The following is a 27590-nucleotide window of genomic DNA, read 5'->3' as shown; positions in this document are numbered from 1 at the left end:
TTTTTTTTTTTTTTTTTTTTTTTGTCTTTTTGAGATAGGGTCTCCCTGTAGCCCCAGCTGTCCTGGAACTCACTATGTAGACCAGGCATCTGGGAAAGAATTTCAAATGATTATTCTCAATAAAAGTCAAATTAAGGGGCTGGAGAGATGGCTCAGTGGGTAGAGTACTGACTGCTCTTGCAGGGGATCTGGGTTTGATTCCCAACACCCATATGATGGCTAACAATCGTCTTTAACTCCAGTTGCAGGGGATCCAATGCCCTTTTCTGATCTCCTTGGGCATTGCACAACATGGGTACACCTACCTACATGCAGGCAATATACTCATACACAAAAATAATAAAAAAAATTTTTTTTTCCTCTGATCAAGTCTCATTTATTGAACGTCTGCACAAAAATAATAAAAAAATTTTAAAGTCAAATTTAAAAAAAAGATTTCCTGGCTAAAATCCTGCAAACTCTTGTCAGTCTTGAGCCTGCAGTATAAATGCATAGTTTCAATGTAGCGTAAAATGGGAGTGCCTCCCATGGAGAAGGGCTCACACTGGCGTCTGAGTTGAGGCCACAAAACAAGAAAAACTCTTTCTCCATAGGACTAACATCTGAGTTGGGGATGGGGCAGAATTAAACAGTAATATAGCAATAATAATAAAAATGATGAGGGGACAGAGTATTGTTAAAGATCTTTACAAGATGACTCAGGGCAGAGGCCAGAAAGAAGCAAGGAATCAAATCCTCAGGTCCCACACATATTTTTAGAATCCTCTGCCCTTGCCACCTCAACCACCCTCATTCTTTGAGCTGTTCTGGGAAGATCTTGCCTATTATTCTATTGAGACTACTCCTTAAGAAAACCAGGTAGAAACAAGAGAGGGCCACATGGGCCTCAGCGAGGGCTCTGTTTTTAAAGATGGTAGAAACAACAGCAAGCTGACAGACGGACTCGCCAGAGAGGAAACTCAAGATGCAGGAAAAAAAAGTCAAACCAACTGCTGGCCCAGTTTCCTTGACAGATGAGGAGTCTATAGTAGGGATGGTCTACCCGGTTAAGAAGAGGAAGGTACAGCATGTAGTCTAGACTGGGGGCTGGGGGAGGGGGTGGCGCAAGGGGTACACCCCTCTGCAGAGTGAGAGAGTAAGAAATACACTGGCAAGGGAATCTAGCAAAACCATCTGGGCAGCATGGCCGTGTCCTTCTCAGACAAACTCTTCTGCTCAAATATGAGCTTGAAGTAGGTGGAAGGCTGGCTTTATAAAGGCTGGGATTTTGTGAAAACGTTCAATAAGAGACAGGCAGGAGCATCAGATGCCAGTGCACTGCTGGACCAAGAAATCTATGTGAGAGGAAGAGGGTAAGACACAACAGTAGAAGGTGCAAGAGCCAAAGGCCAGAGGTCATACGAGGGGCAAAATCACTGAACTAGGGCTGGAGAGATGGCTGAGTAGTTTAAGAGCACATACTGCTCTTACAGAGCATCCATGTTGGGCAGCTCACAAACGCCCATAACTCCAGCTCCAGGAGATCCAACCTCCCTCTGCAGGTGCTGTACTCATGTGCACACACCCCCATACATGTATACACATCATTAAAAGTAAGATAAACTCTGCCGGGTGTGGTGTGGTGGCACACGCCTTTAATTCCAGTACTTGGGAGGCAAAGACTGGTGGATCTCTGTGAGTTCAAGGCCAGTCTGGTCTACATAGTGAGTTTCAGGACAGCTGGAGCTACCGGGAGACCCTGTCTCAAAAAGATCAAAAATAAACTCTTGAAGAAAAAAAAAAAATGACTAAAGCTATTAGGAGGTGACCACTGAAAAAATTGATTATTTAAAATGAAGATTATGAAATGAGTACACTTATGCATAATAAGGTCCAGAAAATGGCCATGGGAGTCAGCAACAGAGATGAGGGGCAAGGGTAGGAGGCAAAGAGGTAAGATCAGGATCAGCCACACGGCTGGCAAAATCACAAGGACTCTTAACAGAAGACGAGCCAAGGGAGACAGTGAAGGCTGCTCTCAGAGTGAAGGGATGAGGGGAGAAATCTCAAGTGCACAAATGACTGCAATAAGATGTAATGGGGTGATCTGGTTGGAAGGCTTGAGCTTCAGGGAGTTTGGAGGTTTTAGGAAAGAGAGAAGAAAAGTGGCCTGAAAAGAGCAGTGAGCAAAAGGAAGTCAAGACCTCCCATCTTCACACCAGGCACGCGAGGCAATTCCCAGGCTTGGGGAGAGGAGGGTGCATCCTCAGGAGGATGACTTGATTTAATCCACTCTCTGAAACACTCACATACAACTATAAAAGCTTAACTGTAAGAAGGATCATGAGATTGAGTCCAGCTTGGCTACAAATTGAGGGACTTTGCTTCAAAAGTTTTTTTTTTAATTTTACTTATTTTTATTTTATGTGTATGAGTGTATTGCCTGCATATATGTGAGTACATCCCTGCTGTGCAATATGGCGGAGGTCAGAAGAGGGCTTTGGATTCCCCTGGAACTAGAGTTAAGGATGGTTCCTAGCCACCATGTGGGTGCTGGGACTCGAACCCAGGTCCTCTGCAAGCGCAGTCAGTGCTCTTAACCACTGAGCCATCTCTCCAGCCCCCAAAAGAGTTTTTAAGAACAAAAAGAAAAAAAAGGGTCGGGGGGGGAGGGGGCTGGAGGCTGGAGAGATGACTTGGTGATTAAGAGCACTGGCTGCTCTTGCAGAGGACCTGGGTATGGTTCCCAGCACCCACATTGTGGCTAACAAGTATAACTCCAGTTCCAGGGGATCCGATGCCCTCTTCTAATCTCCACGGGCACTGCATAACATGAGTGCACTTACACACAGGCAGGTAATACAGTCATACGCATAAAATAACAATAACAAATAAAATATTTAAAAGAAAACAAAATAAGCAAAAAACTTGACTGTCCAGAGACTAGAAAATGGTTTTCCACTATTCTTTTTTTTTGGTCTTTTTAAGACAGGGTCTCCCTGTAGCTCCAGCTGGCCTGGAACTTACTTTGTAGACCAGGCTGAGGCTGGCCTGTAACTCAGAGATCCGCCTGCCTCTGCCTCCCAACACCTGGGTGTTTTCCACTATTCTTAAAGTTAACTATTGATCTAACAACAAAAAGTTACTGAAATTCTCTGAGAATATGGCAATTGAAAAGCCATAGCATGTTCAATTGTCAGCACTACATAAAACTGGACATGTTGGTACATGCCTATAATCCCAGCACTAGGGGTGGAGGAAGGAGGATCAGAAGTTCAAGGCCACTCTGGCAAACACAAGACTCTATCTCAAATACGATAAAATAAGTTCCTAGAATTGAAATTCAGGTGCTTCACTGGGAGATAATATAAACTAGCTAGTCCATGCCCATATTTTAATTCCATATTCTTTGCAGATATGACACTGACAAGTTTCCAGTTCCACAAAGGTTGTGGTTTAAGCACTAGCCTGGAGAGTAAGTAGCTTTTCAACACAGCAATACTTACTTCACAATGCCATAACCCAAGCTCACAATGATCACAAGAAGGCGAGCCAATGTCCTCTTAATCGCAGATATCAACTCTGCAAATATCAGTAAACCTTGGGCTGAAAGGGAGAAAAAAGAAAATTCATTGTACATACTTCTGGAGACATTCCAACTAAGATTCTAAAACAGTGCTATGTACAATGACATCTGACCTCAGACTAATTAGCATATCTGATTTACAAGTCATCTAATCCAACTGACATTTCAAACCTCAGTGAAAAGGAACTCGCTGCCTTTTGAAGAATTCACCACAAGTCTGATCAGCTCCACTGGGCAGTCTATGTCAGCTGAAACCTGCCCCAAGCTCCCTCTGCTTTTGTTCTTCCCCTTGATGCTACACAGAACTACAACCCTTTTCATGCCCAGTAAATATCTGAAAGCCATAATGTTCTCGGAGGGCTCTCTTCTCCAGGTGCCTTCGTTTGTTCATTAAAATGTGTAAGTAGTAAAACGCTTGCCTAGCATGCGCAGGGTCCTGGGTTCCATTTAAAACCACAAAAACAAATGGAAAATATTCATTAGGCGCCAACTGTATGGCTATCATAGTCAAGAGGCACCTTGCTCCCTATCTGCGTAGACCCTGTACTCTGTTTAGGCCACGTACAGGAACAGAACTCAGCAAGAAGTGCTGGATATGACACAGGAACCTTGGGACTAGAAGGATCACATTTGGGGAAGGTGGAAGTTGGTCTATAAAAGCTCACAAAAATCAAATTTAAATGAGGACTTCAAGTATCTGGGGCAAGGAAAGGGCAAAGCAAAGACAAAAGCCCAGGCAAGCAAGGAGAAAGGGAAAGCAAATATGCTGGAAGAAGCGTACACAGTACGTCTGCAGCAGAGTGCAGTGTCGGGAAGTCAAGAAAGAGCACAGTAAGGAGGCAGGGACCACTCATGGAGTTTAGAGACCCTGTTATGAACTCTAGATTTGATGCTAAAAGCACTGGCCACACCTAAAGTATCCAAACACAGAACTTGGTGTTGTTTTAATCCCACCTGAGCCTCAAAGAATGAGAATTTTCTTTTTCCCAGGAAGAAAACTGAAAGGAAAGTTATCGAGAAAGAAAACAAGATAAAAAGAACACATATACTAGCCCAGTCATGGTCCTACCCTGGCATCTCATTGTGTCATGTATGTGTGTATTGGGGGGGATGTGGTGGGTGCACATACCAATCCATGCAGAGGCTCTCTCCACCTTATTCTGTCACTGAACCTGGAGCTAGGCTGACAGTCAGCAAGCCCTAGTAATCCCCGTGTCTCTACTTCCACAACACTGGGGTTATAGGCACATGTGCAGTCACATCTAGCTTTTATGGGAGTTCTGGGATTCAAACTCATGTCTTCATACTTGTACAGCAAGTGGTTTACTCACTGAGCAATCTCCCAAGGCCCTGACACTCTCTTCTTGGCTTCCCTCCTCTTCACTGACAATACAGCTATTTGCAAACCACTGCAGGGCCTCCTGCAGCTCTGCTCATACATGCTAAACTGCATCACACTCATTGTGGAGACAGTCAAAACTTACTTGACAGTCCAGTGCTGTTGATGTTTTGGTATTCACTATAAAAAACTGCTTTTTCAAGCATTCCTAGGAAAATAACAGCGGCAATCCAGAACTGGATTCTTAATATATCTTTCCAGTAACAGGCAGACCACATCAACCAGAGGACACCATATAATATGTAAACAATACACATCACCATGTAAAACTGCAGGAAGAGAAACAATGTTAGTCACTAACCCTTCGGACCATTTGAGAGCTGGCATTTCTAGCATCTCCTACCCTTCATCTCCAATCACTCTGGAACCAGAAAGAGGGTGTGTCAAAGCATTACTTAGGAAAACTTGCCACCATTGAGCTCTGGAAATTTTTAAACCTTGCTGGGCGTGGTGGCGCACGCCTTTGATCCCAGCACTTAGGAGGCAGAGACGGGAGGATCTCTGTGAGGTCAAGGCTAGCCTGGTTTACATAGTGAGTTCCAGGCCAGCTGGTGCTACAGGGAGACCCTGTCTAAAAAAAAAAAATTTAAATTCATCTGAATAAAAAGGGGGGGATGAGAAATACTCACAATCATTAGAGGCCAATCTGATGCAGAGATATATCCATGAGGCCCCACCATAGAAAGAGAAACTAGTAGCAGCAACAGTAGGGACAGAAGAAAAACAAGTTAATAATCAGGTTTTCAAAATATAAGCTCATTTCCCAAATCTACTTTTCCCCAGTCCATTTAAAACATAAATATTAGGGAGCTGGAGAGATGGCTCAGCAGTTAAGAGCACTGGCTGTTCTTGAGGTGGACCCCAGTTCAGTTCCCAGCACCCACATAGTGGCTCACAACTATCCTTAATTCCAGTTCCAGGGGATCCGATGCTCTCTTCTGACCTCCACAGGCACTGCATAACACAGGTACACTTACATACATGTAGATAATACACGCACAATCAGTATTAAGATAAGCACAAAGTTTTAAGTCTTCAGATGTATGGCAAAGAGAAATACATTAAAATATTTTATTATTATTTTTTGTTTTATGTGTATGAGTGTACTGCCGGCATGTATGTAAGAGTACCCATGTTGCGCAATGCCTGTGGAGGTCAGAAAAGGGTGCTGGATCGACTGGAGTTAGTTGTTAGCGGCCATGCGGGTGCTGGGAATAGAACCCCAGTCCTCTGCAAGAGCAATCAGTGCACTTAACTGCTGAGCCATCTCTCCTGCCCACAGAAATCCACTTTTGAAAGACACGTTTTTAATAGAGAATATATTCACATTAATGACAAAATCTATGGTGTACAAAGAATGTATGCATAAGGGTTAACTGTACCATTCAAATTCCAGTTTGCATCTGTTTTGTCTGTTTTAATAGAGACAATGAAGATGTGAAAGCCATCCCTCTGTGTCCTGGCTACGATGTCCTAAAATGGGAAGAACAATTCTTTGTTCTTTGAAGCAGATTGGTATATAAAATACAGTTATATGATTGTAAACATTTCAAAACAATTTCCCCATACCCAAAGGGGAAGCAAGTAAAAGGTTCCCATTCTTCAATGTCTTTTGCTACTTATAATAATACATTTCCACAGGTTCTCCCTATATTCCTATTCAATGTTTTCTTTAATATTATCATTCAATTTTTTTTTCTAGGGTGGGCCTGGTTGTGCATTCCTTTAATCTCAGTACTCAGGAAGCAGAGGTAAGTAGATCTCTGTGAGTCTGGGGACAGTCTGCTCTACATAGATAGTTTTAGGTCAGCCAGGGGTACATAGTGAGACCTTGCCCATGGTGATGCTATTGACTCTTCCAATGTTGCTGCATAACCAACCTGGCCACAGTCCGCCTCCCTGAATATTTTCTATCTCTTCCTTTCATTTCCTATTCCACTTAAGACAGTTTGTGCAAAGAATGTCCCAGGTACTGCAGCAGGGTGTCTTTTTATTATTAAACTTCTTTTAAAGTGGCTGGGGAAGTGTGAGGTCACTATACAAACACATAAAGGCTATTTTTAATCTCTCCTATGCCCAGTTCTAGCCCCTGCATATAATTCCCTCTACGCCTCTGCACCTCTTAGCCTCTGACTCTTAGTAATTCCCCCAAATACCACAATTTCCATCCCTGCTGTGCTACATTGATGGCTTCTAGCTTCACACCTTTAATGACAATAGCAGCCCACAGCTATGCTGAGAACTGGAACTTATTAAAGAAAAAAGGGGCTGCAGAGTTAGTCTTAAATTACAGCTTTTTAAAAGAGATTTTAAAACAAAAATTAGAAACAATATGTGCTAGGTCTATAAGAAACAAACAAGAAAACATAACTGTTCTAAACAGCTCCCTTTTTTCTTTTCTAATTTTAATAACTCTGTCATTCTCCTAGTATCCATCAGATTTATTTTTCAGTCTTGCTATAATTTGTGCATATTTGATTTAAAGACAAATAAAATGGTTTACCATTGAACCTTCCTGGCTTGAAACATTTCTTATGCCTGTCAGTTCTTTATTCTGGAAAAGAATAAAACAATCTCATTTTACATTACTACATTTCTATGTAGAAAAACAGTTTTAATAATTAAGACAGACGTGCTAGAAGAAAGTCAGGTGTGGGAGCACATGGCTTTGATTCCTGCCTGGGAGAGGCAGAGGCAAGTGGATCTCTGAGTTCGAGGCCAGTCTGCTCTATATAAATAGAGTTCCAGGCCAGTCAGGGTTACACAAGAAGACCGTGTTCTCCAAAACAGATTTAGAAGCTAAATATCAGAGAGCGATTCTCAATGTACTCTGAACATGCATAACAAAATTCTGCTGCTTATGAATTACTTTCATAATAATGAGGTTACCATTGGAGAGCGGTTGCTGTTAGGAAAGTATAGAAAATTAAAATGGGTTCTAGGTGTTTAAAAAATTCTGTATTTAGCCAGGCGTGGTAGCGCACGCCTTTAATCCCAGCACTCGGGAGGCAGAGGCACGTGGATCTCTGAGTTCAAGGCTAGCCTGGTCTACATAGAGAGTTCCAGGACAGCTGGAGCTACAGGGATACCCTGTCTAAAAAAAAAAAAAAAAAAAAAAAAAAACCTGTATTTGATCTACACAGTTTTTGAAAACTCAGAGGTGTACAGCTACATGTACTTCTCTGCATGTTCATTATGTCTCTACACAATTTTTTTATGTGTATGAGTGTTTTACCTGCACCATGCATGCTAGTGCACCTGTGCATGCAATGTCCATGGAAGCCAGAAAAGGGGGTCAGATCCCCTGGAACTGGAGCTATAGATTGTTGTCAGCTGCTACATGGGTGCCAGGTCCTCCGCAAGAGCAGCCAGTGTTCTTAACCACTGAGCCATCTCTCCAGACCCACTTCTATACAAAATTTTAAAAAGAACTTTCAATTTTTTTACTAAAGACATTTTGATATAGAATTTTTAGGGGGTGGGGCAGTTACAATGATCCATAACCTCATTCTTCAGAGATGATGGTTACTTTAATTTTATTTATGATCTTTACTTTATTGTATGAGTGTACTGCCTGCATGTAAGTGTACCCATATTGTATAATGCCCACAGAGTTCAGAAAAGGGCACCAGATTCCCCTGGAACTGGAGTTACAGATAGTTATTAGATTCCATGTGGGTGCTAAGAACTGAACCCAGAGGTCCTCTGCAAGAGAAGCCAGTGTTCTTAACTGTTGAGCCATCTCTCCAGCCCTGGGATGATGGCTATTAGTGTCTACAAAATAGCAGGCTGGAAGAGCTAACAGGCGCACAAGAAAAAATGTTGAGATATAGTATTTTATAAATGCTGATAATGAGGCAACACCTTTGATAAGAGTGATAGATCACTGGCCTTAACAGCATGGAGGTCACAGGTAATCTTGACTAGGGCTGATCTGATGGGACGTTAAGGGTAATGGCCTGACCACAGTGGAGAGAATGAGAGATAAACGGGAGAGAGAAGATCCTACAAAGCTCTTGCAAGGATACTGGGAAAAATGGACAAAGAAAAGGAACGGAGCCTGGCGTGGTGGTGCACACTTTTAATCTCAGCATTATGGAGGCAGAAGCAGGCAGAGTCTCTGAGTTTGAGGTCAGCCTGGTCTACATAGTGAGTTCTAGGCCAGGCTGGTCTCCATAGTGAGTTCCAGGCCAGCCAGGACTACACAGTGAGACCTTAACTCAAGAAGAAAAACAAACAAACAAACAAACAAACAAACAAACAAACAAACAAAAAACACAGAGAAAAGGAGAAGGATACTAATTTCTTTTTTATTTTATTTATTTATTTTATTCATTTGTTTTTTGGTCTTTTTGAGACAGGGTCTCTCTGCAGGCCCAGCTGGACTGGAACTCACTATGTAGACCAGGTTGGCCTTGAACTAACAGAGATCCGCCTGCCTCTGCCTCCTGTGTGCTGGGATTAAAGATGTGTACCACCACGTTTGGCTTATTTTATCATTTTTATTTTTATGTGTATGAGTGTACTGCCTGCAGGTAAGCAAGTGCACACATGCTATGCAGAGCCCACAGAGGCCAGAAGAGGGCATTGGATCCCCTGAAACTGGAGTGACAGACTGTTGTTCACTACTGTGTGGGTGCTAGGAATCAAACCTCGGTCCTCTGAAAGAGCAGCCAGTGCTCTTAACCATTGAGCATCTCTCCAGCCCCCTAATTTCTTTCTTATATCCTACTACCTTATTATGTACTAAGACTTGACAAATTAAATTTTCTTTATCAAAATACTGACAAAACATTAAGTTGGTATTTAAATACACTATGAATAAAAGAAACTACATTTTAACATGGCAAGACAGATAGATACTCACGTTTAATGAGGGAAACACCTGTAAATCACTGTTGCAATCTAAGTTTTCATTTTTTGTTGTCCAACAGTCAATGTTCTTGAAATAAGCACAGAAGTCCTGATCATGAAGTTCACGTTTTTGGGACATCTCCTACCCAAGGTAAAATTCTATGTTATAACTTATTTCCACACTTCTTTTCCTAGAAGATAAATAAAACTTCATATCTAAATAATATCAAGAGTTAATTCAGTTTGGAATACTTGAAAATATGCAATAAAATACCAAAGAGGAAAAAAAGGTTAAATGTAATTCTAAATATAACTGAGGTGATCATATCATTTTAGCCATTCTAACATATTCAAGTACAATAATAATACAGCATACAAGCATGGTCTTATCATGAGAAAAGAGATTCAGATACTATCATAGCCAGGCATGGAGGTGCATGCCTCTTAATCCCAGTACCTAGGAGGCCAAGGCAGGCGATGTGGGTATATAAGGCTAGCCTGGAATATATAGGGAGACTCTGACTCAGAAAAAAAACAATGTACCACCACAAAGAAATAGCTCCCAGAAAAAATATATCCTGGGACTACATCTATTTTATCCTATGTGAAAGAGATTTTACAGAGAAAGAAAAGAGCATTTAATTACAAAGAAGGGCAAGCAAACAGTAACATAAAGCAAAAGTAGCTTATCTCCAAGGACCTGAGGTTTTGTGCATCTAGAATACATGAACAACCAAGCTACTAATGGCAGCTCCCCATTGGGTAGCTCTCACAGACCAAATACAGGACAATATGAGAATAAATAAAAAGAATAACTGATAATAGCCTATAAAACAAAGTGAAAATTAATGTGTCCATGCTGACAACAGAAAAAAAGAGAGGAAAAAGGACAGCTCATTTATAAAGTAAAGAACATCTTGCAGAAGCCCACAGGAGCCCTGTGCACTGGGGGGAAGGAGTCCTGGCTTCGGAGGAGAAGCTTCCTTGGGCTCTTCTTCCTCCTCTCCTCTGCTCTTCTCCAGACTCTCTTTTCTTCTCACTTCTGAGATTGGCTTGAACACATTGAATCTACTTGTCCTCTCTTAAGTTCTGGCTTTCATATGACTCATCTTTTGAATGATGTGAAATCTCAATTTCCTTCTCAAATTAAGGTGACTTTCCATGTGTATTTGACCCACAGCCCCCTTACCTACAACTCTAATTTTTCATAAGATAATTTTTCAGTTCCTACAACTCTAATTTTTCATAAGATACTCACAAGATTAGAAGGATTATAGTTTCCTCAAACAACATACACTTAATCTGGCCCACTTCTAAAATTATAATCTCTACTTCCAGCCTCCTTGCTTGATGAGCTATTAATCTCTATACTTATATTTTTCCTTCACTACGGGTCTATTTTACTCACCTCCAGCTCAGAGTAGTCATTGTGACAGGTGTGATACTTCAAATGCCACTCTATGGTAAACTTCACAGGCCCAAAGCAGCTGAATGACTTAACTGTTCAGAAAAAGACATTTCACATTACATTTCATTTTATGTCAATATCACAGTCTAGTATAAACTTAAAGTTTCAAGAATACTGTTTCAAACAGGTTATTTTAATGTTAATGAGTAAAATGTTATCTAAGTCACTGCAACATGACACAGAAAAATTAAGCTTTTATAGTTAATTGAAACTTGCTATAACACTATTCAAATATAAGTTCAATGTTGAAATCAGTTAAGTAGCCTGACTTGCTCAATTGTAGCTTCTATCAGTCTAACACAGTCTTCTTACTCAAAGTATACTGAACGAGTCTTTTACTGAGGTTAACAAGAATAATTCCTATATATGAACTAAGAGGCAGTGCAGAGGAGACAGTTTACAAGTGCTTTCAGTAGCCTAACAGACTGAGAATAGGGTGTCAAGCAGGCACTGGGCAGGGAACCCAGCACAGTCTAGGACTATGGGCTAGTTAGCTGCAGGAAGAAGAAAAGCAGGAGTGAGTCAGGTGAAGGAAGGTAATGGGATGCACTTAGGCCTAGAATAAGTGTGAGCCCGGCCTGAGGGTGACAGCCTGGTTATGGTTAGAACACAGACTGCAGGAAAGGGGAAAAGGTGAGCTGAAGAGTGCTGGGGGAAAGTCATGAGAGGTCTTATGCTTTACCAAGGAGGCTGATCTTCCTTTTGAATATCATAAAACATCATGAAATGCTTTAAGTTCAGGGTGGTGTGATTAGATGAAAAAGAGTTAAGTTTAAAGCTAGAGGAAGCTCTTGTAGGATGTGTCCTTAAGTCAGGGCAGCTGGCTTCTCCAGTGCAGGTTATCAGGGAAGGAGCAGAGGAGCCAGAGTATCTTTTTCTCACATAGCCTCAGACACAGTATGACATACTTCTGTTAGTATAAGACCAACTCTGTTAGAATGTGGTAGGCCATGAGTACCAGAAGGCTAGTGTGATGGTTTGAATGAAAATGTTCCCCATAGGCTCCAAGTATTTGGACATTTTATCCCCAGATGGTGGTGCTGTTTGGGGAGGTCTTAGAAGGTATGGCTATCCTGGAGGAAGCAAGTCACTAGGGGTGGGCTTAGAGAGTTCTAAAACCTGGGGAGGTCTCCAGCTGCTCTTGTTTTGAAGATGTGAGTGACTAATACAGCTAGGATCACTGTATATCACCTTAAAGGCTGATGACAACACAGAGCCCAAACTGAGCCCATAGGCAGAAGTTCAAAAGGTTAAGGCTGGTAGAATTTCCATGACAGATTACCCAATAAATTAAAACTCCATAGAGACATAGTAAGAGAAATCTGCACAGTAATCCCCTTGAGTCTCTGGCTGGAAAACGTCCTGTCACACATAGGAATAAGCCTGACAATTCTCAGAACTCAGCCTCATGCTTGCCCCAGACTACTTAATGAGAAGCAACTATAAAGTGGCCACAGAATGAGCAATACCTCCCTCCTTTCAGCATGTTTCCCAGGAAGCCCAGCAGTGGTGAGGCTGCCTGGTGTGCAGGGCATCACAAGGGGGCTCAAGTGACTGCTTCCTCCCTACCTGCCATTCACATGCTGCACGGTTCAGGAAGACCTCTCTCCTAACAGTGCTGTTGGGCACTCCCAGGTTTTGCATAAAGCCCAGCTGTGTGAGGCTTCTGCTCAAATCCCTTTGCTGCTCCATTTTTCTATGACAGTCTTGCTCTTCAACTGAGGTAAGGCATTATGTAATAATGAGTTCTTAAAAATCAAATTTTGTTTCTGTAACCTGGACTATTTTTTTTCCCTTCAAATCACATTTTGCTAGGCCTAGTCTGAGGTTCTTTCAAAACCTACTTGTCTAGACTTTGAGACAGAATTTCATTAAAGCAGATGTATGGAAGTTTTTCCTTGCCCACCTGGGACTGCTATTTCCTTTTATTTATCACTGTGATGAGCTATGAAATCACACAGCATCTTGAAACCACCTCTTCTTTCTGGCTGCTGGCTGTCAACTTCCCTCAACAATACCCACAAGTGACAGATTGGAGCTGGAGAGATGGCTCAGAGATTAAGAGCACCACCCACTCTTGCATAGGACCAGGGTTTGATTCCCAGCAGCCACATGGCAGCTAACAACCATCCATAACTCCAGTTCCAGGGGATCCGATGGCCTCTTCTAACCTCTGTGGGCATTGCACCACATGGGTACACTTACATACATGCTTGTAATATACTCATACACATAAAAAATAAAAAAGGGGCTGGAAAGATGGCTCAGTGGTTAAGAACACCAGCTGATCTTGCAGAGGACTCAGGTTTGATGCCCAACACCCGCAGGGTGGCTAACAACCATAACTCCAGTTCCAGGGGAATCCAACACCTTCTTCTGACCACCACAGGCACTGCACGACACGGGTGCACTTACATACATGCAGGCAATACAGTCATACACAAAAGATTAAAATAATAAAATATTGTATAAATAAAATAAAAACAAAAAAACAGAACAAAAAACCACACACACAAATGGCAGAGTCATTCCAGGTGATCTGAGCCTGGAGTAAAAAGGACACAGCTATGGATACTGGCAAGTCAGTTTGCTTTACTCAGTGAAAACTCCTTATCCTCAGACTTTAATTCTAGCAATCAACTTTCCTAATCAAAATATTGGAAACCAGAAGAAATTCCACCACAGTGACTATAATCCATTGTTAGCTCATTAAAAGTAGCAAAAAATGTTGGTAGCCCTGGTGCATTCAGTAATTACAAAGTACTTAAATATTTTCACTTTCTAAAGTCCTAAAACTCTAATTAAAATGTTAGTGTACAGAAATTTTTACTTGATTCTATTTATCATGAACATTTAGAACATTTTCAGTATGTCACAATCATGATATATCCAAAACAGGGATTTGTCTGGTCTTAAAATTTAGGACTCAGCCAGGTGTGGTGGCGCACGCCTTTAATCCCAGCACTCGGAAGGCAGAGGCAGACGGATCTCTGTGAGTTCAAGGCCAGCCTGGTCCACATAGTGAGTTCCAGGACGGCTGGGGCTACAAGGAGACCCTGTCTCAAAAAGACCCCCCCCCAAAAAAAAATTGGGACTCAAAGTCAAATTTCACAGAAAGCAAATACTTTTTCACTGAAGCTTACTTTATTAGACATTAATTATAATTTTTATATTTTTCCTTTATTAGTGTGTGTGTATGTGTGTGTGTGTATTTGTATGAATGTGGGTGTGTGCATGTCACAATACTTGTGTAGAGGCCAGAGGAAGTTGGTTCTCTCCTTCTACTGTGGGTTCTAGTGACTGAACTCAAGAGTCAGGCTTTCATGGCAAACAATTTTATCCATTAAGCCATTACACTGGTCCTTCAATTATAATTTTTGAAGACTGAGTCATACTATATTTTTAGAAAGAGGATTAGAAAAACAAATCCATTCTTGCAAATAATCAAGCCTTGAATGAAATGAAATTCTAAAATGTTACAACCAGTTAAAAATGAAACACTCAGCTTAATATATATGGTTACATTTATGTATTCATTTAGAGTATATGTCAAATGTTTATATTATTATACTCACCAGAAAACTTGATGTCAGTAGAGTTAAACATAGTTTTCCTAAATATCAAAGGTCCTGATTTCTAAAGTGAAAAACAAATACAGAAAAATCTTAAACTTTTTTGTCTATTGTTTAAATGTAGTTTCATCCTTGTAAATACAGAACTTTAATCCCTGTACCACATGCCAGAACTTAATTCAACAGAAAGACCAAGAATTTCCCATACTGCTATTGTCCCACTACTTTTCTTGCCAAGTCAGACCAGCTACATATCTCCAAAGACCAGGGCTCCATCAGTGTTCGTACAATATTCCAAACGTGCTGTGAGGGGAATAAACATCTACTTATGTGTTGCACCTGCTATTGTGTGAGCTCCCTGAGGGAAGGGGCTACATGGAAAATTTCATCTTTGCAAGAGCAATGACTAGTCTAGAGTATGGTGTGTGGTGGTATGCAAACTCTTTGCTGATTTTTATAGCTAAAAGAATCATTTTTTGATAAGATTCACAGTACAAATGAAAGTCCCACTCTCTCTTTCTGTTCTAAAGGACAAATTCTGACAACCCAAAATGGGGAGGGGGAATTAGCCTACTTTTTGCAAAGTCTTTTCTCATCCTACTGGCCTAAGCACACAGGAGATAAACTCAGCCTGACTAAATCATATGGCAGTCAAGAAACAAACTTAATCTGCCATTCTCGGGGGAGGCTCACTATCCAAAGTTTACTTGGCAAAGCTCTTTGCACACATGCTCAAGTAGACTAACAGAGATGATTCACCCCCAGTATCTTTTTCCAGTAATTATTATTGGCTCAATTGCATTCACTATAGAAAGAAGCAGGAAACTGTGAAGGATGGTTCACAAATGTTGCTTTTACTCCTTGATTTAATTTTATTTTATGTGTATGAACGTTATGCCCGCATGTATGTAAGTGCGCCCATGTTGTTCAGTGCTAGGGAGGCCAGAAGAAGGTGTTGGATCCCCTGGAACTGGAGTTATAGATAGATGGTTGTTAGATGCCATATGCGTACTGGGATTTGAACTTGGGTCCTCTTCAAGAGCAGTACTCTTAACCATTGAGCTATCTCTCCAGTCCCCAAATGTTGGTTTTTGATAAGAGGAATTCAGCAATAGAGACACTCAGATCTTATCATTGGTATGCATATAACACAGGGTGCCAACTCAGAAGACTCTTGAAAAAAATGGGTATAATCAGTCTAAACAATACAGAAGTTACCTATATTTGATCTTTTGTATAGGTTTAGGTTGTAAGAAGTATGTGTAGGTTCTGATACTATTACTTTTGGGCGAGTAAATAGAAATATAAATTTCATCTTCAGAACTTGGATGTCATTTCAATACATTCTATCTAAACAGAGCTGGATGAGTCATCTGACCCTAGAGAAACCAGTGAGAATGCCTCTTCCTCACTTCCTGGTTTCTTCTGCAAGACTTTCCATAATTCTGTTCCTGCATTCTTCCCAGATCATCTCCTAACTACACAAGACGCTAAGTTCTCTGCCAGCCTGCCCTGTTAAGGAAGAGTTTCTATCCAACCAAGCCTCCAGACTCGCCTTTTTAAACAATCCATAATCTCATGTTCCGCCCCGCCTCTACACTAAGTCCCGGAACTATGACAGGAGCGCTCGAAAATAAGCAGAAACCCAAGAAGGAAAGGTGACTATTGCATGGTCCCTTCTAAATTTATTTTGATGCTAACAGAATGGCTGGACAGATCTCCCTGTGGCCTCGCGACTATGGCTCCAGAGGCAGCAATCTGGTAGGTATCCAGTCCCAATGATGCCACTGGCTATGCAGAGACTGGAGCTGTGGTCTAAACAAGGACATGACATGGACACACCATGTCAGAACACAGAGAGATGCCAGGACTCGGCGGGTGGAGAGCGTGGAAGGGGAAGCTGTCTAAAGCACGACCTGGTCGCTCTTCCCCGAAGCCCAGGTCGGGCAGCGGAGGGGACGCTCCTCTCCCAGAGTCCAGGAGACATAAAAAGGCTCAGGGGACCCGGAGCAAGTCCAGCACAGGCCAGGAAATAAGCCTGAGGCCCGAGCCGCGCAGGGTGTGCGACCCCGTCAGGGCCCTGGGAGTAGCGCCTCGCTTGGGTGTCCGGGTGGCCACACCGCACTTACGTCATTGACCGTCCTGGTCCAGAGCCCGAGCTCAGGAACAGCGTCCACAGCCGTCGGGGCCCAGCACAGGAGGCACAGGGCGACGCGCAGCAGCCGGGCCCCGGTGGGTAGGGGGCCGGAGCTGCCTGGAGGAAGCCAGGCCGAGGCGCGGCAGGAGGCGGCCATCTTGACACGGAAACTGCACCTGCGCTCCCGGAACCCGACCACGCCCTGGGGCTGCACCTGGAGCAGATTCGGCCGCCTGGAGGGCGGGGTCCGCGACGGAGAGGCTGGGCTCGGGCGAGGCGGGGAAGCGCTGTGCGCGCCTGGGAAGCGGGGCTGAGACTTGGAGGTGGGACTCGGGGCGCGGCCGGAACGAGAGGCGCGGAGGGGAGTGGAGAGTCGGAAGATAAAGGAGACCTCTGAGCTGGGAGGGGCGTGGCCAACAGTGGGGCGGGGCGGAAAAGGGGTAGGGCCAATTGTGGACGTGATTGGGTGGGCGGAGTTATGGGGAGAAGGCGTGGTGGGAAGGCGGGACCGCGACGTGACTGAAGGGCCGGGCGGGGAGGTGGGACTCAGGGCCGGGCCTGGGCGGAACTAGAGAAAGCATGGAGGGGCGGCGGGGAAAGTCAGAGGGGGGGCGGGACCAAGAAAGGAAAGGGGCGGGACTCAAAAAGGAAAGGGGCGAGGAGAAGGGGGCAGGTTAAGGAGGAGAGGCCAGCAGCAAGACGGGGCGGGGCTGGGAGGCGGGACTGAAGTGTGGAGATCCGACTGCTACTTGGCTGAGAAGCCGGTTCGGCAGGGACCAGGATGGGTCGCCGGATTAGAGGTGCTCTGGACCTGGGCGAAGTGTAAGGCAGGTTCGGCAGGGAAGTGGAGCCAGTCTGAGGCACCAAGCTCTCCCATCCGGGATTCCTGGCCAGTGAGGGCTATGGATGGAGTGCGGGCGGAAGTTCTGTTTCTTGCACCCTCTGCACCTCCCCGAGCCTTTCAGATTTGTGGCAACCAACAGTTCTTTAATTTCCTGCAAGGTGCCGAGAGTGGTAGCGCACGCCTTTGATCCCAGCACTCAAGAAAAGGCAGGCAGATCTCTGTGAGTTCAGGGCCAGCTGGTCTACATACATGCATACATACATACATACATGCATACATAAATTTCCTGCAAGGTACCCAGAAAGTGCTTGGAAGCCAGGGCCGGTTGAACACAAAGCATTGTGTTGTGAGCATTTAACGTCTATAAGAAAGATACTAACTTTCAGAATAAGAAAAATTGCCTGATTGCTTAAAGCTCAGAGGAAGCGGGCCAGCATCTGTCTTTTGCTGTACCTTATGTGGCGTTTTCTGCTGTATGTGTTGCTATCAAGGAGAAATAGTTCATTTATCCTCAAATACAAGACAGAACCCTGAGTTAATGTTACGAGTCACTCCATCGTTCTTTAGTAATTTTTAAAATGTTGAAACGGCCTCATTTTGTAGCCCTGACTAACCTTGAATTCTCTATGTAGACCAGGCTGGCCAGATCTGCCTGCCTCTGCCTCCTGAGTGCTGGGATTAAAGGAGTGCACCACAATGCCTGGCCCAGTAATTTTGTTATTTTGAATTTATTTGTATTCTTCCCCACAACCCTCTTCTCCACCCCCTCCTCCTCCCCCTCCCCCACTCCCTTTCCCTCCCTGGTCTTATGTAGCACATGCTGGCTTCAAACTCATTATGTAGCGACGGATGACCTGGAACTCCTGATTCTCCTGCCACCTAGCAAGTGCTGGGATTACCAGAGTGCGCTACCATGCCCAGCTGTAGTAATTATTGAAAATGTGCTGTATACCCGAGGTTGCATGCGTATTCATGCCCTTTCCAGTAAGCAGTGCCATCAGTTCTTTGTTGGTGAGAATATTTGTTGTCTTAAAACCAATGGAAATTTAGGAGGTGAATTAACTGTGGGAGTTACAGGTAGGTCTGAATATGTTTTAGCAGAATGAGAATAGCCTCTGCCCTCCCAAGACTGAGATAAAGAAAAAAATCTTCCAGGTGGCTGGATCTTGGTGTGAGATGGGAGTGGCAAGATTGGTAACATTTAAGCTGTGTCAGGGACTCCTCTACTGCTAGGAAGATGAGACGTTAGTCTAGAACACTGGAGTAGCAATAATGGTTTTAAGCAAAGGATAAGATGGCCAGAAAGATCATTTTGGTTGTCATATGAAAACCACACATGTGAAGGTGGGCAGTTTGGTGGACAGTTAAGACTATTTCAATAATTGGGGGTTGGGTAAATGGCTCAGTGGCTAAGAGCATGTGCTGGTCTTCCAGAGGACCAGAGTTCAATTCCCAGCAACAACATCAGGCTGCTCACAACCACCTGTAACTCCAGCACCTAGAGATCCAATCCTGGCTTTCTCAGGTACCTGCAAATACACACATACAGACACACACATATACACATAATTAAAAGTTAAGTAAATTAAAAATTTTAAAACACTCATACACACAAAATAAAAATAAATCTTTTTTTAAAAGAATATTACAATAATTTCAGAAGGAAGTCCTGTCCCTTGCAGGAGTATGGTGAAAATGGAAGACATTGTGTTAAGAGAAGCTGGCAGGGGCTGAAGAGGTGGCTCAGGAGTTTCAAGTGCTTACTGCTCTTACAAAGGACCACAATGCTCTCTTCTTACCTTTGTGGGCTTCTGTACCCATGTGGTACATAGCCATACACTCAGACACACACATATACATGCAAATAAAAAAAATAAACAGCCAAGTGTGACCTTTAATCCAGAGGGAGGCAGAGGCAGGCAGATCTCTCTAAGTTTGCAGCCAGCTTTTTCTACATAGGAAGTTTCAGGCCAGCCAGGTCTGGACAGTGAGACCCTGTCTCAAAGAAAACATATATATATATGGAGAGAGAGAGAGAGAGGAGAGAGAGAGAGAGAGAGAGAGAGAGAGAAGTTTGTAGGCTTCAAAGAAATGAAAATATTTGAGATGGTAATTAACCCTGACTTCCACATTATGTGCATGTGTCAAACACTTGAAAAGTAGAGCTGGAGAGATGGCTCAGCAGTTAAGAGCACTGGCTGCTTTTGCAGAGGGCCTGAGTTCAGTTCCCAACACTTACATGGTGGGTAACAACCAACTGTAACTCCAGTTCTAGGGATCTGGTACCCTCTTCTGGCCTCTGTAGGCATTGCATGACACAAGTGCACTTGTATACAGGCAAAACATGCATATACATACAATTTTTTTTCATTGTTGTTAGGTTGGGTTTATTGCATGTTTTTATGAAAATGTATGAAAATGAGGTATTTCATGCCTTGTAAAAATAAACAAACTTTGTATTTCAATAAGCAAGACACTAAATATAATCAAATACAAGATCAAAGGGCTTAGTATCAGAGATTGGGATTTGGGATCAGACAAAACAAGCTGAAGTTGGATTTTGTCACTTTTTAGTGGTGTACACTTGAAACATTTGGCCTGTCTGAACCTGCTTTTTACATACGTAAAATTAGAATATACATACCAATACATACATTATTTTAATCACAAAATCTTGTTGAAAGTCAAAATCCTGTCTATGAAATATAGTAACCATGAAATTGAAGATTTCTTTTGTTTCAAACCAATCTAAAACTAGCCAGACATCAGCTGATAATTTGTTTGCAATCCGTTTGAGTAACAGTGCTCCCCTAGCATTGTTCATATTTGTATGTTATGTTTATATTTATTCTCTAAGACGAAGAAAGGAAGCCGTTCACTCATTCCAGTTGTCCTCAGCTATCAGATTCCTTGTGGCTACAAATACATTACAATGTGGTCTAGAAGAAATGAAATTATAGACAGAAGCCCCGCAGGTCCAGGCAGGTGCCAGGACTTCTGTTGTCACTTTGTCCCTTTCTCCACACAAGCCCAGAAGAAAGAGATAATGCAAGCTGACCTGAAAGAACTCAATAACAGGACCAACATAGAAACTTTAAACCAGTGTCAGCTAAATTTCCTTACATACACATATATCAATCTATTCACCAGAAAATGTATTGTCAGTATTTTGATGTGCATTGGTTATTTTTACATGATGTTCTGAATTTTATGACATGCAAATGAAAGCTGTGAAGTCAAGTGTACAAAATGAACCCAAGCCAACAAAAATGTCTTTTTCCTGAACTCTGATTTATGAGGAGGAAATAAAACAGAGCCAAAGTAAACACTATGATGCACCCATTAGAAAGAGAAAGGTCAGCCACCAGACAAGGAAATTAACTACACAATGCAAGAATAAAAAGAACAAAACAAAACCCTTGCTAAATTTTCTTCAATCTCACATCTTGGTGAAGACCCTATCTCAAAACACAAGGTTGACAATTCCTAGGGAATGACCCTGAAATCATTCTCTGGCCTCCACAGGCATGTACATATGTGCACCTGCACACATATGAACACACACATAAATTTAATAGTCCAATTTTGAAAACAAGTCAGCATTCCATGACATTGAAAATCCTGTTGGTTTTCTTTCCACAAACATCAGCCCAACATTAATAATTCCATTACACAACCACAATTTGAATCAACTATGTCATCTAGATATTTAAAATAAAAATGAGCCTCATGTGTTCAGCATCTTTGTTTCTTGTGGGTTTTCATTCATTGTTACAATTAATCCTCTATATAAGCCCTCCATGAAGACATGCTAAAAGTTTTATACTGTGGATATGTACAGCTTAGGGATGGTATCCAAACAAGCTAAACTCGCAGAGCTATAAACAGAACACCAGTTTACACCTGGTCATGTGACTCCATGGCTCATCTTTATGCTGTCTGCACAATACTAGAATCACTCATGTTCTGAATACTTCTTGAAACACATGTAAGTTCATTGTAAAAAGTAATCTGCTGATTTTTTTCCCTAATCCTGGCCCATTTGTCAAGACTCTTACAGGTGAGAACACAATGTGTCAACCTTATAAACATATGTAGCATAATACTAGACTAATCTTGTCCAGAAGTATAGATACTCTACGAATACCTCAGGCAAGTTTCTTATTTAAGAAAATGCTATTGCACACTACAGCATTTACTAAGTAATGTCTGTGTCAGGTTCTCTAAGGGAAAATGATGGCACAACTTCTATGCTTACTTTCTAATTGGAGGGATAGGTGAAATTGTCTTGAAAGTGCTCAACATAATCATTGACATAATGGGATGATAGAAAACAAAGGAGGAATTTGATAATTCACTGCTGTGATAATTATTTTTATTATTCTAATTTCTAGGTAATAATGATAGATAAATGAAAATCTATAAATAAGCTACCAAAGAAATAAACACACTGAATTTTATTATGGAAACCAAGAACTGGGCATGAAAATATCAGTGGGAAATAGGAAAGAAATAATTTTCTTTTAAAAGTATAATGCAGCCAGGCATGGTGGCGCATGCCTGTAGTCCCAGCACTTGGGAGGCAGAGGCAGGTGGATCTCTGTGAGTTCAAGGCCAGCCTGGACTACATAGTGAGTTCCAGGACAGCTGAGGCTACAGGGAGACCCTGTCTCAAAAAAAAAAGTATAATGTGTACACCCTGCTCAATTTGTGGTACCTTTATTTTAACCTATGTATGTACAATAAGTTGATGTTCAACAAACATAGCTCAATTTTCATTTTAAATGACATATTTGACTCATTATGTTATATAATACAATTATTAATATTAATCTGAATCTTATGGAGAGAAAACTAAGAAGATCCTCAACTGTTATTGAATTTCAATCCTTCAATTCAACAAGGAATTTAATAAACATTAAATCATAGACAACTAAAGAACTAAATAACAATGTTTAACTTTTTATTTTCCAATACTTTATTGTTTTTATTTTATATGTATGAGTGTATTACCTGCATGTGTGTAAGTGCACCTCTGTTGTACAATTCCCACAGAGATCAGAAGATGGCATCAGATCCCCTGGAACTGGATTTAAAAATAATAGCTGCCATGTGGGTGCTGGGAGTCAAACTCTGGTCCTCTGCAATAGCAGCCAGTGCTCTTAACCACTCAGCCATCTCTCTGGGCCCTGTTTAACTTTTTAAAACATGTCTTGTTTATCTATCTTTTATTTTACGTGCATGAATGTTTTGCCTGCTTGTATATAGGTACATCACATGCATGAAATGTCCATAAAAGCCAGAAGAGGATGTTGGATCCCCTAGAACTGGAGTTACAGATGATTTTTAGTTACTCTATGGGTATTAAGAACCAAACCTAAGTCATCTATAAGAGGAGGCAGTGTTTTTAATCACTGAGAAATCTCTCCAGGCCCCCAGTTTTTAAACTTTTAAAAGCTGCATCCAGTAGCAGAAAGGGCCAGGGCTTTATGCACATCTAATACAGATTTGTATGCTTGTTCATTTTTACGTTATATAGGCTTGCTTTTCTGAACTTCCCTGTGTAACTTGTCAAGGTCATAATTTTAGTGCAACTTACATTACTAATGTAAGGACTGGTAAAGAAATCAATTTTGCACATATCAGTTATGTACCTAGTGGGCACTCAATAAATGTTTTATGTAATTTAGTGGCCTTTGTAGCTGTAGAGTAGAAATCTTGTTTTAAAGCCTAATTTCCACAGAGCTATGAAAATTATTCACTTTGTGGTTATTTGTTCATGATGGTCTATTCTAGCATCCATTTTTTAATTTTTTTGAGAATGTCATATTTGCATATAAGATGTTTTGATCAAATCAAACCCACTCCCTCCCCTCGAACTCCTCCCATATCTCCCCATCACTTTTTTTTGATAACTTCATATACTCTTTCTTCTTCTTTTCCTTTTTTTTGGTCTTTTTGAGACAGTGTCTCCGTGTAGCCCAAGCTGTCCTGGAACTCACTATGTAGACCAGGCTGGGCTCAACTCACAGAGATCAGCCTGCCTCTGCCTCTGCCTCTGCTGGGACTACAGGTGTGCGCCACCATGCCCGGCTCCTTCTTTTCCTTTTTGATGGGGCTTTTTGCTACTCTAACATTCCCCCCTCTGAAGAGGTAACCCTAAAAATCTTTTAAGGATTAGATAAAAGCTCCCAAATACTTTAGACATTTATGGCATTTGGAATGGAGTATGTTGCTAAGAGGCCCAAGGACATTGTGACTTTTAGCCAAGAAACTGGCTACTTTGGGGTCTTTTTACCCTAACTGCCTAGCCAATTCCTACCTCCTATTCTTATCATACCATCCTCTGAAGAGGTTACCCAACTTGCGCATAGGGAATTGGGAGACAGACTGCTCTGGCTTCTTCCATGCTGATCAGGGACACAGAGTAAGGCAATAAGAGGCCCAAGGACATTGTGACTTTTAGCCAAGAAACTGGCTACTTTGGGGTCTTTTTACCCTAACTGCCTAGCCAATTCCTACCTCCTATTCTTATCATACCATCCTCTGAAGAGGTTACCCAACTTGCGCATAGGGAATTGGGAGACAGACTGCTCTGGCTTCTTCCATGCTGATCAGGGACACAGAGTAAGGCAACTGGGGAACCCCCTTCAGTGGGTCTATCTAAAAGACTTCCCAAATTGCATAACTCGTGTGTGTGTGTGTGTGTGTGTGTGTGTGTGTGTGTGTGTAGGAAAAGTAAAGACAACAGTAATTAGCATTACAATTTCTAGACAGGGAAATAGAAACAAGTCAGAACAGGGCAATTTTCATATGTTCATATGAGAGTCCATTGGATTTCTTGACAGGGGCTTCCAAAAGCATACCCCTATTGTGTTCTTCCTCATTTTTCTTTTGTCTGCCAAGGCTGAACTTGAGAGTGATGGAGTCAGGATTTGCTTTCAGGTATTTTGATAGCTGTTGGAGTTGTTAGAATCAGTGTCAGTTCCCTCTCAAAGGCTTGTGATAACTGAGGGGTTAATGAGGTGTATGTAAGACCTGAGGGTATGCACAATGGAAAGCCTTTACCCAGCATGGGTCATCCCTTCTCTTCCTAGCCTTCCCCAGATTGTGTATTTTAGTCCTCCCCAAATCCAGGAAACCATGTGTGATTAGGGTGAAATTACATACAGTTGGCTGGGAAGACTGGCTGGATACTCTAGTGAAGGTCCAATGACCCTGCTTGGCCCTACTTTAATGAATGAGCACATCCGTCAACAAGCCCAATTGTGATGATGTTTAACAAGCAGGTACAGCTGAAGTGATGATGGTAGTTACTTCATGCAGAAGAGACTGCTGTATAGCATCATCTTATTAAAAGGACATGTAATTTAAAAGGATTTGGTGCTAGGATCCACATATAGAGGAGAACATACATTGTTTTTTTTTTTTTTTCTGAGTCTGTTACTTCACTTAGTATTAACAGTTTCTAGATCCATCCATTTACCTGCAAATTTCATTATTTCATCTTTCTTTACTGCTCAAAAGAACTCTATTGTGTAACTATACCACATTTTTGTTAACCTCTCATCAGTTGAGGGACACTTAGATTGCTTCCATCTGTTAGCTACTCTGAAAAGAGCAGCAATAAATATGGTTGTACAAGTATCTCTACAGTAAGATAAGTCCTTTGGGTGGTATAGTCCAAAGAGTGGTATAACCAGGTCGTATGGTACGTTCATTTTTAGTTCTTTAAGAGTTCTCCACACTGTTTTCCATAGGGGTTGCACGAGTTTGCAATCCCACCAGCAGTGAATGAGCGTTCCCCTTTCTTCACATCCTCATGGGCATTTGGTATCATTTGTTCTCTTGATCTTAGCCAGTCTGTTTGGGGTAAGGTGAAACCTTAGGGTGGTTTTAATTTGCACTTCCCTAATTACTAACGATGTTGAACACTTTTTGAGATGTTTCTTAGCCATCTTTATTTCTTCCTTTGAGAACTCTCTGTTTAGATCTTTAGCCCATCTTTTAATTGGGTCATTTGGTTTCTCGCTTCTTTGTTTTTTGAGTTATTTATATATTCTGGATGTGTCACTGGTGAAGATTTTTTCCCATTCTGTGGGTTTTCTCTTCGCTTTTTTGATTGTTTCTTTTGTTGTACAGAAGCTTTTTAGTTTAATGAGGTCCCACGTCTTGATTGCTTACCTTAATTCCTGAGCAATTTCTGTCCAATTTAGAAAATTCTTTCCTATACCTATATCTTGTAAGTTACTGCCAATATTTTCTTCTAATAGTTTCAGGGTTTCCAGTTTCACGTTGAGGTCTTTGATCCATTTGGAACTGATGTTTGTGCAAGGCAAAAGATAAGGATCTAATTTCATTCTTGTAGAGGTGGAGATCCAGTTTTGCCAGTACCATTTGTTGAAGATACTGTCTTTCCTCCATTGTGTGTTCTTGGCACCTTTGTCAAATATTGGGTGGCTGCAATTGCATGTACTTGGGTTTGACTCTTCAATTATGTTCCATTGATCTATGTGTCTATTTTTGTGCCAGTACTATGCTCTTTTTATGACTATAGCTCTGTAGTATACTTTGAGAACTGGTATAGTAATCCTCCCAGCATTGCTCTTTGTGCTCAGGGTTGTTTTGGCTATCCAGGATCTTTTGTGTTTCCATACAAATTTAAGGATTTTTTTTCTGATTCTGTGAAGTATGTCATGGGGATTTTGATTGGGATTGCACTGAATCTATATATTGCTTTTGGTAGGATGGTCATTTTCACAATATTAATTCTTACAATCCATGAGCATGGGAGGTCTTTCCATCTCCTGGTGTCTTCCTCAATCTCTTTAACATTCAAATTTTCCATTGTAGAGACCTTTGCTATCTTTGGTCAGGTTTATTCCAAGGTATTTTAATTTTTTTTTGCCGCAATTGTGAATGGGAACATCTGCAAAAAGGGATAATTTGAGCTCTTCTTTTCCAATTGTTACTCCTTTAATTTCCTGCTCTTGTCTTATTGCTCTTGCAAGAGTTTCAAGTGCTATGTTAAAGAGAAGTGGGGATAGTGGGCAGCCTTGTCTGGTTCCTGATTTCAATGGGAATGCTTCCAGTTTTTTTCCATTTAGAATGATGTTGGCTGTGGGTTTGTTATATATGGCTTTAATTATGTTGAGGTATGTTCCCTCCAGTCCAATTCCCTCTATGACTTTGAACATAAATGCATGTTGAATTTTGTCAAAAGCCTTTTCTGCAATTATTGAGATTACGATGTGGTTTTTGTCTTTGAGTCCATTTATATGATTAATGACATTTATTGACTTTCGTATATTGAACCATCCCTGCATCTCTGGAATAAAGCCAGCTGGATCATGGTGAATGATCCTTTTGATGTGTGTCTGTATTTAGTTTGCAAGTATTTTCTTGAGAATTTTTGCATCTATGTTCATTAAAGATATGGATCAATAGTTTTCTTTTTTGGTTGTGTCTTTACCCATTTTGGGTATTAGATTGATGCTGGCTTCATAGAAGGAATTTGGGAGTTCTCTCTCTGTTTCTATTGATTGGAGGTCTTTAAATATCTAGTAGAATTCTGCTGTAAATCCATCTGGGCCTGGGCTTTTAGTTGGGAGGCTTTGTATTACTGTTTTGATTTCCTTATATGTTATGGGTCTGTTTAAACTGTTGATCTCTTCTTGGTTTACCTTTGGTGGGTCCCATGATTTTAGATATCCATCCATTTCTTTTAGATTTTTTAATTTGGTAGAGTATA

General features: G+C 41.6%; 1 protein-coding gene across 6 annotated transcripts in view; it reads right to left on the bottom strand.

The window, feature by feature from the left end:
* Tmem87b (transmembrane protein 87B) overlaps nucleotides 1-17398 on the bottom strand; it is a 52558-nt gene extending 35160 nt beyond the window's left edge. The window contains exons 1-9 of one of the 6 annotated variants that reach the window (XM_008840353.3): nucleotides 16988-17396; nucleotides 14862-14922; nucleotides 11227-11318; nucleotides 9832-9960; nucleotides 7468-7518; nucleotides 6347-6437; nucleotides 5594-5655; nucleotides 5050-5233; nucleotides 3486-3585 (exon numbers count right to left, since the gene is read on the bottom strand). In XM_008840353.3, the coding sequence (XP_008838575.1) occupies nucleotides 3486-3585; nucleotides 5050-5233; nucleotides 5594-5655; nucleotides 6347-6437; nucleotides 7468-7518; nucleotides 9832-9960; nucleotides 11227-11318; nucleotides 14862-14922; nucleotides 16988-17152 (935 nt within the window). In that variant the 5' untranslated portion in view covers nucleotides 17153-17396. Of the gene's footprint in view, nucleotides 1-3485; nucleotides 3586-5049; nucleotides 5234-5593; nucleotides 5656-6346; nucleotides 6438-7467; nucleotides 7519-9831; nucleotides 10010-11226; nucleotides 11319-14861; nucleotides 14923-16987 lie in introns of those variants that run through there. The other 5 variants (XM_017799945.2, XM_008840354.3, XM_008840355.3 and 2 more) reach the window with 5 other exon arrangements.
* Nucleotides 17399-27590: the final 10192 nt, after the last annotated feature.

Source organism: Nannospalax galili, unplaced genomic scaffold, assembly GCF_000622305.1.
Source record: "Nannospalax galili isolate Female #2095 unplaced genomic scaffold, S.galili_v1.0 scaffold1941, whole genome shotgun sequence".
Classification (NCBI taxonomy): domain Eukaryota; kingdom Metazoa; phylum Chordata; class Mammalia; order Rodentia; family Spalacidae; genus Nannospalax; species Nannospalax galili.
Note: the sequence above shows the minus strand (reverse complement) of the source record. Positions and strands in the feature narration are given on the sequence as shown.